The 15,341-nt window shown below is 39.8% G+C and overlaps 1 protein-coding gene across 1 annotated transcript in view; it reads right to left on the bottom strand.

The window, feature by feature from the left end:
* Nucleotides 1–8,131: 8,131 nt before the first annotated feature.
* The window catches only part of tpo (thyroid peroxidase), a 15,239-nt gene continuing 8,029 nt past the window's right edge, over nt 8,132–15,341 (bottom strand). The window contains exons 4-7 of the mRNA XM_056590581.1: nt 13,189–13,447; nt 12,766–12,936; nt 11,955–12,192; nt 8,132–8,345 (exon numbers count right to left, since the gene is read on the bottom strand). Coding sequence (XP_056446556.1) covers nt 8,132–8,345; nt 11,955–12,192; nt 12,766–12,936; nt 13,189–13,447 — 882 coding nt within the window. The remainder of the gene's footprint in view (nt 8,346–11,954; nt 12,193–12,765; nt 12,937–13,188; nt 13,448–15,341) is intronic.

The following is a 15,341-nucleotide window of genomic DNA, read 5'->3' as shown; positions in this document are numbered from 1 at the left end:
AGTCTCACTCCGAGAACCTTAAAATATGAATCAATCCATTAGAAGTATGAAAATATCTTCCCGGAGGCGTAAGGGGGAAAACAAGGTGTCCATTGACATCTACGTTTCGAGGCGATTGCAACAGTGCCACACATGATCATATTTGAATATGTTTCGGGGTAGTAATTAGCTGTCGATTTTGGGGGCCTTTATCAATAATGACCAGCTATAGATTTGCTTCCCGATGGAGATTCTTGACTAATTACATGTTATTTAGCATCTACACGTTAAGCTGAGTCCAATGAGATCAAGCTTGCCCTCTTGCCACACCGAGATCATGTCCTAGACCATATGTACCATGTAAAATACATTTGCTAGAGTGTCATGCTTGGTGTCATTGGACTCAGCTCAACGTGTAGATGCTAAATAATATGTCATTTGTCACAAATTTCTATCGGAAAGTAAATCAATAGCTGCTCATTATTGATTAAGGCCTCCAATTTCGACAGCTAATTACTACCATTAAACATGTTCGAATATGCTCATGTGTGGCACCATTGCAATCGCCTGGAAGCGTAGATGTTGAAGGACACCTTGTTCGCCCTCTTACGACACCGGGAAGATATTTACATACTTCTGATTGACTAATGAATTGATTCAGCTATTCCCTCAGAAGTCTGGGGTCAAAAGTCAAAAGCAGCCGACACCACGCCGCTTATGAGACAACAAAAGTTTATGTGTATTCCTCTCATAACTTTTTGTCATTATTAAAGAGAGGCCTGATTCTCCGATATGCAGGTTGGGTGGCTACGGTGTAGGTCTGGGAAGAACTTCAGGCCAAAATCTTGCAAGCGAGCCGCTGGGTGGGTGCAACAAGATGGAGCACTTGCTGAGTCATTTCCTGTAAGCCACAGGTTGATGCGTCCTTTGAGACCCCCTTTGATATATAAGAGACCCCAAGGCTTACTTAAATGTTGTCGACTCAGTCACCTATTGCATCACTTCCTTTAGGGCTTCGGCCTCCTAATTGATCATTGTAGTATAATTGAATGCCCTCTTTCATATATATGATACCTCCACCACCGGGACGTTGCAGCAATTCTCCAAATCCATATGGGGAGGGGGGGGGGGGGGGGGGGGGGGGGTGATGCTTGCTGACAGTAGGGGTGTACACTAGACATAAATAGGAAGCAAACTCAGGAGAAGGAATGACCTCTCATAAATATTTATTCAATAAATTGTTTCAAATAACCCTGCCTCGTTAAATCAATGAGCTTGGTGTTTTGCTTTCAAAAATAGGTTATAGAAGAAGTCTAAACTGCACAAAATAAAAACATCCAAGCTGCCTTTTAAGGATACCTTGGAATATCGGTCTATTTTTTAACCATCTGACCCTAGTTTACGACAAAAACAACACAATGGACGGCAGCTCCTTTACCGCGTGGTTTTTAGAACCATGTAAGGGTTAGAGGGGGCGGTCGATAGCAACCACCATAGCAACCATGACGGTCAAGTGACTGGATGCAGCCCCGTTGAAAAAAATAGAATACCACTCGACACACTCAGGAGATTAATGATATTTAAATGATTATGAACATGAAGTCTTTATTTGCATGGGTTTACATTTCGTTCTGTGTAGCATGGAAACATCGGAGAAACACTCCCATTCATCACCCAAGTGGGTGCTACTCATTGGTGGTGGTTAGTGAGGTCCCCCCTTCACTGTAGGCGTCTTTGAGTGTTATTAATTATTATTATTCTTCATGATTAACCTCTGTTTTTCTTTTATTCCTAGTCTGTTTTACATAGTTTTGAATGATGACTATATGCTCTGTAAAGTGACCTTGGGTGTCTTGAAAGGCGCCTCTAAATTAAATGTATTATTATTATTATTATTATTATTATTATTATTCAGAATGCATTGGTTTACATTTCGTTCTTTCATACAAGTCTTTTGGCCATAGTGGATCCAGATCTGTTCCGGAGCATTTCAGCACCCCGGGCAACAGCGCAGGGTTGCCAGGTCCTGCAAAAAACGTCCCGCCCACATACCGTTCAAAATCCACCCAAAATGTCCTAGAAGCAGCCCAAATAAAAAGGATATTCCACCTTGGCCAACGTTTTGAAAGTAATAATAATTGAGGGAATATCTGCAGCGAAATGCATTGTGTGTGTGTGTGTGTGTGTGTGTGTGTGTGTGTGTGTGTGTGTGTGTGTGTGTGTGTGTGTGTGTGTGTGTGTGTGTGTGTGTGTGCAAGTAAAATGTATATTTCTCGCTAGAAATGTTATTAGAAACAAGTTCAACGGTGATTCGGTCCTAAAATAGGCCTATTGCATTTCCCATTCGATTAATAAAGAAACCAATCCCGAGATATCCCCGGACCCATGCAAGTGAACGGAGCGTTCCACGGCATTGAGAAGACCCGTGTAATAAAGACCCATAATATTTCTGTTTATGGCATAGATTTCTCCTCAGATTAGGCTAATTTATGATAATGATAAAATAAAAGTAAAAACGCTTGATCAAAGGCCCGGCCCGAGGATAGTGATGGGAAATATCGACCCGACCCGGCCCGCGGGTCGGGTCGGGCTCGGGCTCGGGCAGAGAATCTAAACACTGACTGGAACTACTTAGCAGGGGTCTGGTAGGCCTATATCAGGAGATAATACACACCCTGCAGCCAATCAGAATACGAGTATTCCCCCAGACTGTGGTATAAACAATAAACAAGAGTTATAATCAACCCCTACGCATCAATATTAATGATAACCCATTATTATACGGTATGACTTCTAGATGTCACGTCCGCTCGCGACACTGGACTTGCGAGGCATCGACGCGGACTTCCATTCACATAGACAAAAACAAGACAATAGATCTATGGTTAGATCAAAACATCAAGACATACAATTCTAAAAAGATCAGATTAAGCAGCTACCCTTTTTTCTTTCGAGGTTTGCCTGAGCAGCGCACCTGCATTTAATAGCCTATATCCGTGAATTGTCACAATTTCTCAGAATCAAAGGTGAAAGTAGAAACGGGTGGCCTAAAGCTGTCATATTGTTCACAATTTTTAACAATAAATGTACTGTACGGAGCTCCTTAAGGGACATTAGGGAGAACGCTCCCGCACAGAACCTTAGTTTGGAAGTCGTGCTGGTGACACGACAAATACTTCCAATTGAAATACATGGGTTTGAAATTTGTGCTTGTAAACACGAAAAATTTGAAAATACGTGATCCTGATCACGTTTCAATAGATTAAATAACGTGACAGTGTCACGTCTTTTCGTGAGACCGGGTTGCTCAGCTCGCGTATGTCTCGCAATTTTGATAATAAAAATGATTAAAATTATTCGAATCGTACATTAATTACATTTAGACCACAGATCAGTAGACAAATACCAATATATAATATTTTTTAATTATTTAATTTTATCATAATTCGTTTTTTCTTTTCATGATGGCAGGTGAGGCACTGCCTTAGCTGCCTCCCCTGACTGCACGTCACTGAAAGGTGCTGATAGCTTTGAGATAGCTCGCTATGGGGGAGAAACAGGGCGCCAGTCGTTTGGGACTGATGACTTGAAGCAGGAGAGCACTATGCCCGTGGAGAGGGAGAGGTTGAAAATGTTTGCGAATACACCAGACAGCTGTTCCGCACAAGCCTTGAACACCCGGCATGTTGATGGATTTGAATACAAACGCACTTCCTCCCCTGCGTTCGCAAGAGTGCTGGCTGTCTCCACTATGGAGTAGGTTCTCTTTTGGAGATTGTTCAGCTCAGTTCAAAGCGGGCATAGCGACTGTTCAGCTTGTCTGGTAAAGAGTCAGTAGAGTCAGCTTTGAAGCTAGAGGTCTTATAATAATATTGCGCATTACAAAAAGGCATTAACAATCACACACACAATCAAACTTTATCAAATCAATACCTGAGGCCCAAAAAATCGTCTTCAATGGCCTTCAATCAGAACACATGTTCTTCAGCGCTATCTGGTAGTCATATGGTGTGTTTGCTAGTCTTTGGCTTTGTGTCATTCATTTATATTTGCCCTGAACGTTTAAAAAAATCTATTGGCAAGTTTGTGCTTAAAAATATTTAATTTGTCAAATTTCAACTCAGTGAAGCACTCTAAACGCTAGCTTTTTATTTGGAAATGTTACTTTAAACACTTTACTTTGTCATGTGTTTCAAATAAAAACTGGCATTTACCTTATTCTTGTTTAAAATCATTTACAAAATATATGAATGTATATGGAAAGCGATGTGAACTTGCACCAAACTTTTGTGCTGGTGCAGCTTAATAAAAGTGTTAGGCTCACCATTTCGACCAATGCAAAAAGTTAGTCTGGAGCCCTGAATTGTATGGCTGAACGGAAATATATGGCAACATGTTATGAACAATATATAATAACTGAATATATATATATATAATAACTGAATATATATATATATATATGTATATGTGTATATATATATATATATATATATATATATATATACTGTATATTATGTATTGTATATTATGTATTTCTACCAAAATAAATGAAATAAGACACTGGTTTGTCAATTCGAAAGAATAACAAGTTTCACAACATCGATCAACATGTCAACAAGGGGGGAAATGGGTCATGGTGTTACGACCCGAGGTTGGGGGAACCCAAACACACGACAACAGACGAGGGTTGTAAAGTTCAAATGTTTATTGAATGAGTAAATGATTTGAAGTGAGCAGAGGCTGGTTGATGCAGGAGGCCACCCGTGGCGCCCCGATGGTATTAGGCTATTCTCCTTCCAGCAAACCGAAGTATGAACAGGAACTTTGGCCACGCTGGGTCGGTGTACAAACGATTGTTGAAAGACTGCACCGCGATAGTGAGCGGATCTCAACAAGAACAGAGAGTTAGAAAACGACAATCTGGAATACTTGGAGGAAAATAAAATAGAAACAGGGAACGCTACCAACCTGGTTAGACAGTTTGACGATCTGGCGATAAAAGATTGAGAAGCCGGAGTAGATAAGCAGGAAGCGTTTATTAGGGTGATCCACAGTTGTGTATGGTTGAGTCTGAGAATATAAAAACGAGGCACTGATAACTTTGTAAGTGTACTCGTAAATGTCTCGTTTTATATGTTAAGACCCTTATTATACTACCAAAGAAGTGTAGGGCTACTTCTAGCCTTGGAAGTGTTTTAACTCTCATAGGGTGTTCGTTTTTTTTGTTACACAGGAGGTGCTGCTGGGTCTGGTGGACCCATTGCCTTTTAATTCAACATAATCAAACTTTTTTTTTAAATACTCACCAGATGGTTACTTCATCCCAATTGCAAGTAATATAAACAACACATATGTTAAATTTGTTCACTTTACCTTTGTTAAATCACATTTATGAATAGAGGTGCCACTCGTTTTTGTTTATTTTTGTATTAAAATGTAACAAAATAAGGAAATGCATCATAAAACAGGCATAACAGGGAAATAATTAACCCCATTAGAAATTGAAACATACTCAATAACATCTGTCTGACAAACACATTAAAGCCTTTGAACACGGCCATTATACGTATATCAGACTATACCACACATGAGGGGCAGAGTCTCACTGTGTGTGTATTGTATTTTTTGCACTGGTTGCATGTATATTGTGTTTTTCTGTCCATCATGGGTCCACACACTTCACAGCGTTTCTTTTTGGCTGCGGGCTGGTCCTACATCTGGCTGCTCACGGGTTGGTCCTGGGGCTGGCTGCTTGCGGGTTGTTCCTGGGGCTGGCTGCTTGCGGGTTGGTCCTGGTCCTGGCAGCTTGCGGGTTGTTCCTGGGGCTGGCTGCTTGCGGGTTGGTCCTGGGGCTGGCTGTGTCGGAGATTAATCGAGATTTAAAACACTTAGACTAATTTAAGAGAGAGTGTAAAAGAAATCGAGGGGTCCGGAGCAAGAATTGAAAAATACTTTATCGTGAAGAAAAACAACAACGACAACAGCCTGAGTGGGTCTGCAGAGTCACTCTCGAACATAGACTCCAGCTCCTCTTTATACACATACCCACACACAAGAATTTCTTTGTTACAATGGAGTCCCTTTATCCCAATGGGGTTTCCGCCCGTCAATCTTCGTCTCAGCATGTTATCAACCACGCCCTGGTCTGAGGTCCGCATGGCTTAACCTCGTTAGTCAAGATGACCCAAGGCTGAAAAGGCTGAGGCCAACTTAGCTTCCCCCCAGTTCCCTAGACATTCCTGTGCACCATCTGTTCTGAACCCAGATTCTGCAAGCACAATGCTTTCCACCATTTAAAATATAAAACCTATTAATAATCATGGTTTACCATAGAATATACTCACTCATTTCTAACACAGCTGCTCACGGGATGGCCCTGGGCTGGCTGCTCGCAGGCTTGTCCTGGCTGCTGAAGGGTTAGTCTTGAGGCTCTTTTACGTTTCGGAGCTGGCTGATGCTCATCCTCCTCTTCAAACTCAGTGTCAGACTCAGAATTTTCAGAAATGTTATCCTCACTTTCTGAAACTATTTCCTCTGCATCACCATCTCATCAAAACCCTCTGTCTCTTCAAATATCAACTGGAAGGCAGTCTGAACAGAGAATCTCTTTGCCATTTTGATCAGTTGTGGTATGGAACCACGCTGACAGAGCTTTTTTATAGTGTCAGGTCCCCAAGCTTGGTTCCCGCAAGACAGAGGGCGAAATGTGTGGGGTGTAGATAGTGTTGGGTGCTCCAATGTTGCAGCCTTGTGCGGGAACAGTGGGTGCACACTGGGTGCTCACACCAAGGGCCCATTCACCTGCTTTACTCTCTCCTCTCTCTCACACACACACACACACACACACACACACACACACACACACACACACACACACACACACACACACACACACACACAGAGGAGGAAGGGAAAATGAGGGTGCACAGAACCAACTAGCTCCGGATCCACTGGACCCGAACACCCTGTGTGTAATATAAATGTGATGGGGGGGGTATACAGGGGGGGGGGGTCCTTGAAAATGTTTTCTGATTCATGTTCCTCACAGAAAATGAGCCAAAGCCAATGAATCTTAGTTCAAAAAAATAATTATTTGTATCACTTTTATTAAGCTAAAAACTGAAAACGGGTCCCACAGACCCGAACACCTTATAAGGGAATAGCGATTTAGCTTTTACCATGAGCCATGCCCCTATCGTTCAAAGTTTATAGCGTTTTGGTAGAATCGGCTGAAAACAGTCAATTTAAGAATGCGTCTATGTGCTCTTTTTTGCTCCCAAACTAACACCCAACTCGTTATCATACAAAATATATCCCAAATCCATTTCACACCGGATTTCACCTTTAAGTCCTACAGCAGGGAGCATCAGAAAATAGTGGAAACATACAGCCAAATGTAAATGTATTACCATTTCATGCGATACATGGTTGAAGCTCGGACATGAATGATTCCTGATAGAAGTGGTAATTGATCCCATAGATCCTATCGGTGTCGCAACCAACAGCCAGTTCATAACATTCATAATAGGCCTACTACTAATACGAGGGCTTACATCGCTAGACTATGGGCTTTTTTCATGGGCTTACCTCATTCAGATATAGATAGAGACTTGCAGACATTTATTTACATGGAAAGAGATTGTACTTAAAATAAGATACATGTTTTAAACAGTACTTGCATTACTTGGAGGGAAATATATGATTCTGATATAATAACTTATATGAAATAATTTTCAAGAACATATGAAACTTAATTTAATTCAGTGATAAGGCTATAAATTCAAACCAAATTAAAAAATTGAGAAATCGCTTTCACACAAATTAGAGAGAAAGTGATCATCAAAAACATGTATTTTAACAAGCCTAGCTTTGTTACCTGTCTATACATTCTGGGGGTGGATCACTCCAGCCGCTTTCATTGCATTCAAGTTTGTCTGTTCCCTTTAATCTGAAACCATGGTAACAGATATAGTGTGCAACCAACTTGCCTGAGGATGAAAACAACAAAAAATCCCCGTTTTTTATGTCTGCTGGCGAATCACAAATGTCTGAAATTAGAGCAAAACGTTATTTCATGGGTTTACATAATTGTCTTCTTATATAGTATAATAATGTTCAACAACCCACATCCCTCCACCTAATGCTACCAATTCTAACCTGTTTTCTTCTTTTCTCTCCAAGCTTCCAGGTTGATGTTTGGAATATGATTGCATGGCAGAAAACCATTTGGGTATTTCCCGTACTTAAATGCATCCAGTGGAATTTCAGTCACTTTGCTGTTGTCACAGATTATACGTGAAAGCGACGATTTTGAAAGCTCGGATATTTGGTGCTTGGTGAATGTACCTTGAGCCTCCCACCAAAACCTTAAGAATATGCAAATATGACATGGTAGGCTATGGGAATAAACCATTGATTATATTGAAGGTGTACTTCAGAATGACACTGCTCTATAAATATATTACCGGGTGCAAACTTTTCCGAAAAAAAATAATTCTCAGTAAACATTTCAACCTGGTCCCACAGGAATCCGTGAAATTACGACGCTGAACTCAAAATACGTAATCCTCACAGAAACACGCCAATTTCCGTGATATGGCCACGGATTTTGCTCCAATGCAAGTTGATTACACTCATATTCCGTGGCACACACACAGATCCCCGTTTCAATGAACGAGTCGACCACGGGCATTTAACTCAAAATCCGTGGTGGCCTCACGGAATCACTTAAATTGTCTGTGATATGCCATGGGTATCGCGGTGTACTTTTTCTACGGGGAATGTAGTTCAGGTATGACTATATTTAAATATTTATAATATAAAAAACTAGCTTAGGCCTACAGCAAATCATACATTGGACATATGGAGTTAGACTATTATATGTATAAGGTTATAGGCCGAATTCGGTAAAAATGCTGCCTCTGTTGGCCCTACTAGATCGTCTCGTTGTCTCGTTATACGCTTTATAAGTTAATTATATTTAAATTATTATAACCATGTAGCATTTATTTTCTTGGCGTTATCATTACATCCTTTCTCATGACATCGATATAAATTATTGTTATAACGAGATCTGTATCTGACCATTGACCATCCTCTCGGAAATGAATTAAATTCATATTGACGGTATGGCACTACATCCCTATTCTCGCCGGCCCTTCTTGAATTTAATAGACCACTTTCGTTAGTTCGAGGAGGTCTGGTGGTCTCCGTATATAATAAATAAATATGTAGGCCTATGTATGCAAATAGGCAGGGACGGCTGGTATAAATGGGCTAATGCCTCGTGCCCACTACCTCCATCCGTTGACTGATCCCCATTGACTTTGAATGGGGACGGCTGTGCAATGCATTGTGGATCCGGCAGCAACGGATCCGTCATCCAATAAGAACACGTATGCAAATGTAAGCACTGTGACACTACTCGGGCTGACGCCGCATGCCCACTGCACCGTCAGTCAAAGGAAGTGGGAAGGCGTGGCTGACGGATGGAGGAGTAGTCTTTGCAGAGGCATCCATCAGCCAATCAAATCGCTTCCCGCTAACGACAACAAAGCCGGGTTCTTCCCGCTTCTTCCTGCTTGTTGCGTTGTCATTGCAAGATGACCCGCTTTCCCGCTTTCCAGTATCGTCAGAGCTCGAGTCGCGTCACAGTGCTTAAATTTGCATACGCGATCTGATTGGATGACGGATCCGTCGCTGCCGAAAAAGTTGAACATTTTTCAACTTTTTGACGGAGCCGAAGGCTCCCACGGAACGAAAGGATCCACAATGCATGGCGCGTCCGTCCCCATTCAAAGTCAATGGGGATCAGTCAACGGACGGAGGTAGTGGGCACGAGGCGTTGGAAACCACCCCCATCCGTCAGCCACGCCTTCCGACGTCATTTGATGGGCGGTGCAGCGGGCACGAGGCGTAAGCCCTCCCTACCTTTTACAGTAAAAATGAAAAAATATTATTAAAAACCTTAGAACATATTGTATTAAATTTTGGTAGAACCTAAAGCAGCAACAGCACCAAAAAGTGACAAAAAAAAACAGTGCGGTCAGAATATGGCAGGTAATAGTGCATTTGTAAGCGGGTCAACAACGTTTCGTATCGAAAGATTACAAAAGCATATGTCTAAATAACCCAACATGACGTGACAAGTGTGTAGAGAAAGTGGCCCCTCTCCCAGCTGCTTTTCAGCGACAGGCAGTAACAATACGGGTCTCAAAGGAATCGGAAATGATCAAATTTAATGTTGCATACAACATTGCCAAAGAGGAGTTGCCATCCACCAAATTTAAATCCGAAATTATTCTCATGAGGAATGGATTAAACGTCAACCCGACGTAAAGCAATGAGATGGCATGTGCACAATTCATTGCGGTAATAGGCGACACCTTAAAGCAAAAGACAGCTGCAGATGTCGGAAACGGCACATAGGCCTACATGTCATTCATGATTGACGGCGACACAGACGTCTCTACCAAAGAGTGTGTGATCGTCTACAGCCGCATTTTGCACAAAGGGAGACCGGTCAACCTTTTTATTTGTTTAATACTTTAAGCACAATATTTACTTTTTTTGCTTAATGGTTTAGTTCGAAATGTTCAATTTCAGCTCAGTGAAGCACTTTAAACACCTTTATTTATAATTGTGCTTCAAATAAAGACACACATTTCTTTACACCTTATTCTTCATTCACATTATATGAAAGTTATGAACAGAGATGACCTCATGGCGTCTGGAGCCCTATGAAGTATTGATAAATGTAATGCATTCGTTAGCCCACCCACCCAAAATCACCACCAGCCATCACTGCAAATAGGTATAGGCCTATACATACCTATTTATTTATATATATGTATTTATTTATTTCATACGGAGACCACCAGACCTCCTCGTAGCAACAAAATAAATAAATATATAAGGCTATGTATAATGTATGTGTGTGTACATATATGCATATATATATATACACATATATGTAAATATTTATATCTATCTACACATATATATATATACATATTTATCTATACATAAATACACATACATAATTATAGATATTTATTTATTTTGTTATATATAGGCCTAGATGTTTATTTATTATATACGGAGACCACCAGACCTCCTCAAAGCAACAAAAATGGTCTATTCAAGATGGGTGCATGGGCGAGAACAGGGATATAGTGCCATACCGTCAATATGAATTTCATTCATATATATATAGGCTATGGTCATTTCACGGATCCCTGTGAGACCAGGTTGACTCGGAAATGTAAGTGATTCTGTGAGGCCACCACAGATTTTGAGTTAAGCGCCCGTGGTCGACTCGTTCATTGAAACGGGGATCTGTGTGTGTGCCACGGGATATGAGTGTCATCAACTTGCATTGGAGCAAAATCCGTGGCCATATCACGGAAATTGGCGTGTTTCCGTGAGGATTCCACGGATTTTGAGTTAAACGTCTGTGGTAATTTCACGGATTCCTGTGAGACCAGGTTGAAACATTTCATTCAGTATTTTTAATATTGTTTAATTAAGAGCATCATAGTGTAGGTGCAGCTCAATCCGACCCCGTCTTTCTTACAATTCCAGCCGGCTTGCTAAAGATTCGTTCAATAACGTTTGATTTTATCACGGCTAGTATTTAGATGGAGAATTTAAACCCCAATAAAAAGTATTTGTGAAGAGACCAAAGAAAACTGGCTTTTCAAAACATTACCCAAGTGCATGGTGCAATTAAGTAAATATCATAGACAACTGAGGGTTTTACAGAGTGAGGCTGATCCCATATTCTTTGTATCCATCTATATCACTTTCATTCCATGCAGATCGCTTCAAAAATAATCACATCGGTGAGCTATATGGCATTCAAGGTTCTGGTATACTTTCTTATGGTGTCAAAACATTGCTGGAGATATCATTTGCGTACCCTTGTATAGAAGTTTAATTAAAAAATGTAAAGCTCAATCAAATAGTGTGCTTACCGATCTCCATCTCGAATTGATTTCATTTGCTTGGCAATCAAGCAAGAAAACAGAGGGCCATTTCTGGAGTCTTTCAAGTGGTCCTCAACTAGCCCTCCTAACCAAACATCAATATTGTCCGGGTTTTTATACATTTTCAGTATCTTATTAACAATTATCTTGTCTTTGACAACATCTTGGAAATCTTCTTTTATCTTTAAACGCTTGAGTCCACAAAATTCTCTCCAGTCATTGTATCCTGCAATGAGCGCATTATAAAATATGTTAATTGTGCCTCGAGAAATTAGAAGAGATGTTCTGAAGGACATGTACCAAAATATTTATTAATTAATTAATGAAATTACTTTCACACATCGTTTTTAGGTAAAAGCTGTCAAATATTTGTTGTTTATAAAATAGTAAGAAAGCATGACAGAAAACATGGGCAAACAACATTAGTTTGATACATTGTCTCAATTAGTGACATTAAGGTGGATAATTGTGTTGATAATAATAAAAAATAAACTTTTAAATAATAAATATGACGATGTAAATGTGTTCATGCCAATTTTTTTAAATATTCAGATCATTTGTTCTAGGAGAAAAGTTGTTGCTTTAGTTGTGGGCAGCTTTCACTCAGACATATATCTTATCTATAATATATATTTTAAACTATGCGCTTCTGACTTAACATTGCAATCGTTTGTTCAATAATTCCATATATCCACTGTGCAAAACTCTAAACTACAATAATTAAACTAAATGGTAAATTCTCGCACTGATGTTGCACTTTGTTTTTCAGTTGTTTCGTTAAACGTAGCATTGGTCTCACCAGCAAGGGCATGATCGCGTCCCCTTTGGAGGTTCAGAGCAGCCAAGTCCAATTTCCATTGGATGTTGAGTACAACTAGCTTCTCCGTCATCTCCTCTGCTATTAATTTATCTGTGCTCACAGACGTTGCAGCCGTACCCATCAGACCTCGGAGCACTGGTTCAATCCCACCTATAGGCACAAACATTTAATTCTCAAACGAATAGTTTTTTAGGTAAATAGGGTGTTATAATTAAAATATATCAAAATCAAAGATAAAAAATTTATCTACGTTATTTTTCCAAATAAATGTTTTCATCACACTGTACCTTGCAAAAAGGTGCACGACATGAATGGAACTAACTTAAGTGACTTACTGAAGCAAGGTTCTCTATCTTGACCACAGGTTAAGTAAGGGTAGGGAAGCATACACACCGCACTTACCTTCTTTGACTATTCTCCATGGACTAAAGAATGTGTGGTGTAGTCTCAGGTGAGTAAATTGCTCGTGTGTCTGGAAGCTTTCATTAAGTCTCCTCACAACTGTAGAGATGGTGGCATGGCCAAACCGAAATGCAGCAGTGGCAAACACATTTGAGGCTGAGGGGTTCACTGTTGGATCATAGCCCATATAGGGTCCAATGTAGCGATCAAATGATTCCTGCCCAATTATTTTTGGAATATAATCCCTCATTGTTATAATCTGGTTTAAAGAAAGTTTGGATACATTTAAAAGGTAGACTCATTTTTTTTATCATTGCAAGTGTTAATTGTACATTTATGGCAATAAGATATTTTATACAATTCAAATCATTTCTTTACACTGCTTTAACTTTACTATTCTGTAAACCTTACAATCCTTTGCACCTTTGCAAGTAGCAGTTTACTTTCTGTGTACAAGTCAGTCTATCAACAACAACTCTACATTAAAGACGCTTTGAGCCTGTATCAGCAAATTCACAACCCAGAGAAGTTGTAAACATTGCTGGTAGCCAGGAGGTGTGACTTTTGCTCCTTAGCACCGCCCACTGCAGAGTCTGATGTCCCGCTATTACGGTATAACCCGGTACCTGGTTAATCTATTGAATCATGTCTCAGAGCACGATTGTCAGACTTTTTCCGTGCTACACAGAACGAAATGTAAACCAATGCATTCTGAATGGGAGCTGTTTTCTCAGGCTTTTTCGTGCTACACAGAACGAAATGTAAATCCATGCATTTTGAATGGGAGCGCGAGAACAGGGATATAGTCCCAGAGCACAATTGTCCGACTTTATTCGTACTGCACAGACCGAAATGTTAACTCATGAATTTGGGATGGGAGAATCAGAATATACACAGGTATATATATATATATATATATATATACAGTGTTTCCCCTAGAATTTTTTTTTTTATACATTTTTCACGGGATGCTAGAGTATTTGTTGGTTATTTCCATGTAAAACACTTGCTTAGCCATCACAAGTTGATAATGATTCAATAAACACGCTATTAACAATAAACTAATTTTATTTACAATACAATTTTTGGTGGTGCTGTCACACTAAATTTGTACCGGCTGCCAAATTTGTACCGGGCGCGTCATCCATATGTAATCCATTCCAAACCTGCCTGCAACAGATGATCGCGTCGTCCGTTGCCGGGCAGGTTTCAAAAAACATTCGCGCTCATGTTGCCAAAGACGAAATAACATAGTACAGTTAAATGATCGCTAAATAACACTTGTTTTTACTTTATATTTGTATTGTATTTAATTTTTTAATCAAATTTAGCTAGTAAACTGAGTGTTTAAAGCGGGTTTCAAAAAACATTTGCGCTCATGTTGCCAAAGACGAAATAACATAATACAGAAAACGGATCGCTAGATAACACTTGTTTTTACTTTATATTTGTATTGTATTTCATTGTTTAATCAAATTTAGCAAGTAAACTGAGTGTTTAAAGCAGGTCAAGGACGAAATAGCACAATACAGATAACGGATCGCTAGATAGAAGGTTCGCGAATGTTCGTGAACCTTTCACGTCATTCGAAAGGTTCTAATCATCTGATCATCTGTTGCCGGGCAGGTTTGGAATGGATTACGTATTGATGACGCGCCCGGTACAAATTTGTCAGCCGGTACAAATTTTGTGTGACAGTGCCATGCTAATGATGATATAACTTAATGCTGTCAGATTGTCCGTTATGATGGGGCATAATCTGCGCACGCACGACACCGCATTATTTATTTATTTTAAATAAAAAAAATAATAAAAAGAATTCATTTTTTTTTCTTTTTTTTAATTTTTTTTTTTTTTCTTTTTTTTTTTTGGGCCTGTTGTTGGCCTGGCGGGGGCGCTCGTTGGCCTGGCGGCCCGCCAGGCCTGAACAATGGTAGGGAAAACACTGCCATACACACTGTTGTTGGTACCCCTCTGTTAATGAAAGAAAAACCCACAATGGTCACTGAAATAACTTGAAACAGACAAAAGTAATAATAAATAAAAATTTACTGAAAATTAACCAATGAAAATCAGACATTGCTTTTGAATTGTGGTTCAGCAGAATAATTTTAAAAAGCAAACTAATGAAACAGGCCTGGACAAAAATGATG

The sequence above is a fragment of the Gadus chalcogrammus genome, chromosome 5 (assembly GCF_026213295.1).
Source record: "Gadus chalcogrammus isolate NIFS_2021 chromosome 5, NIFS_Gcha_1.0, whole genome shotgun sequence".
Classification (NCBI taxonomy): domain Eukaryota; kingdom Metazoa; phylum Chordata; class Actinopteri; order Gadiformes; family Gadidae; genus Gadus; species Gadus chalcogrammus.
Note: the sequence above shows the minus strand (reverse complement) of the source record. Positions and strands in the feature narration are given on the sequence as shown.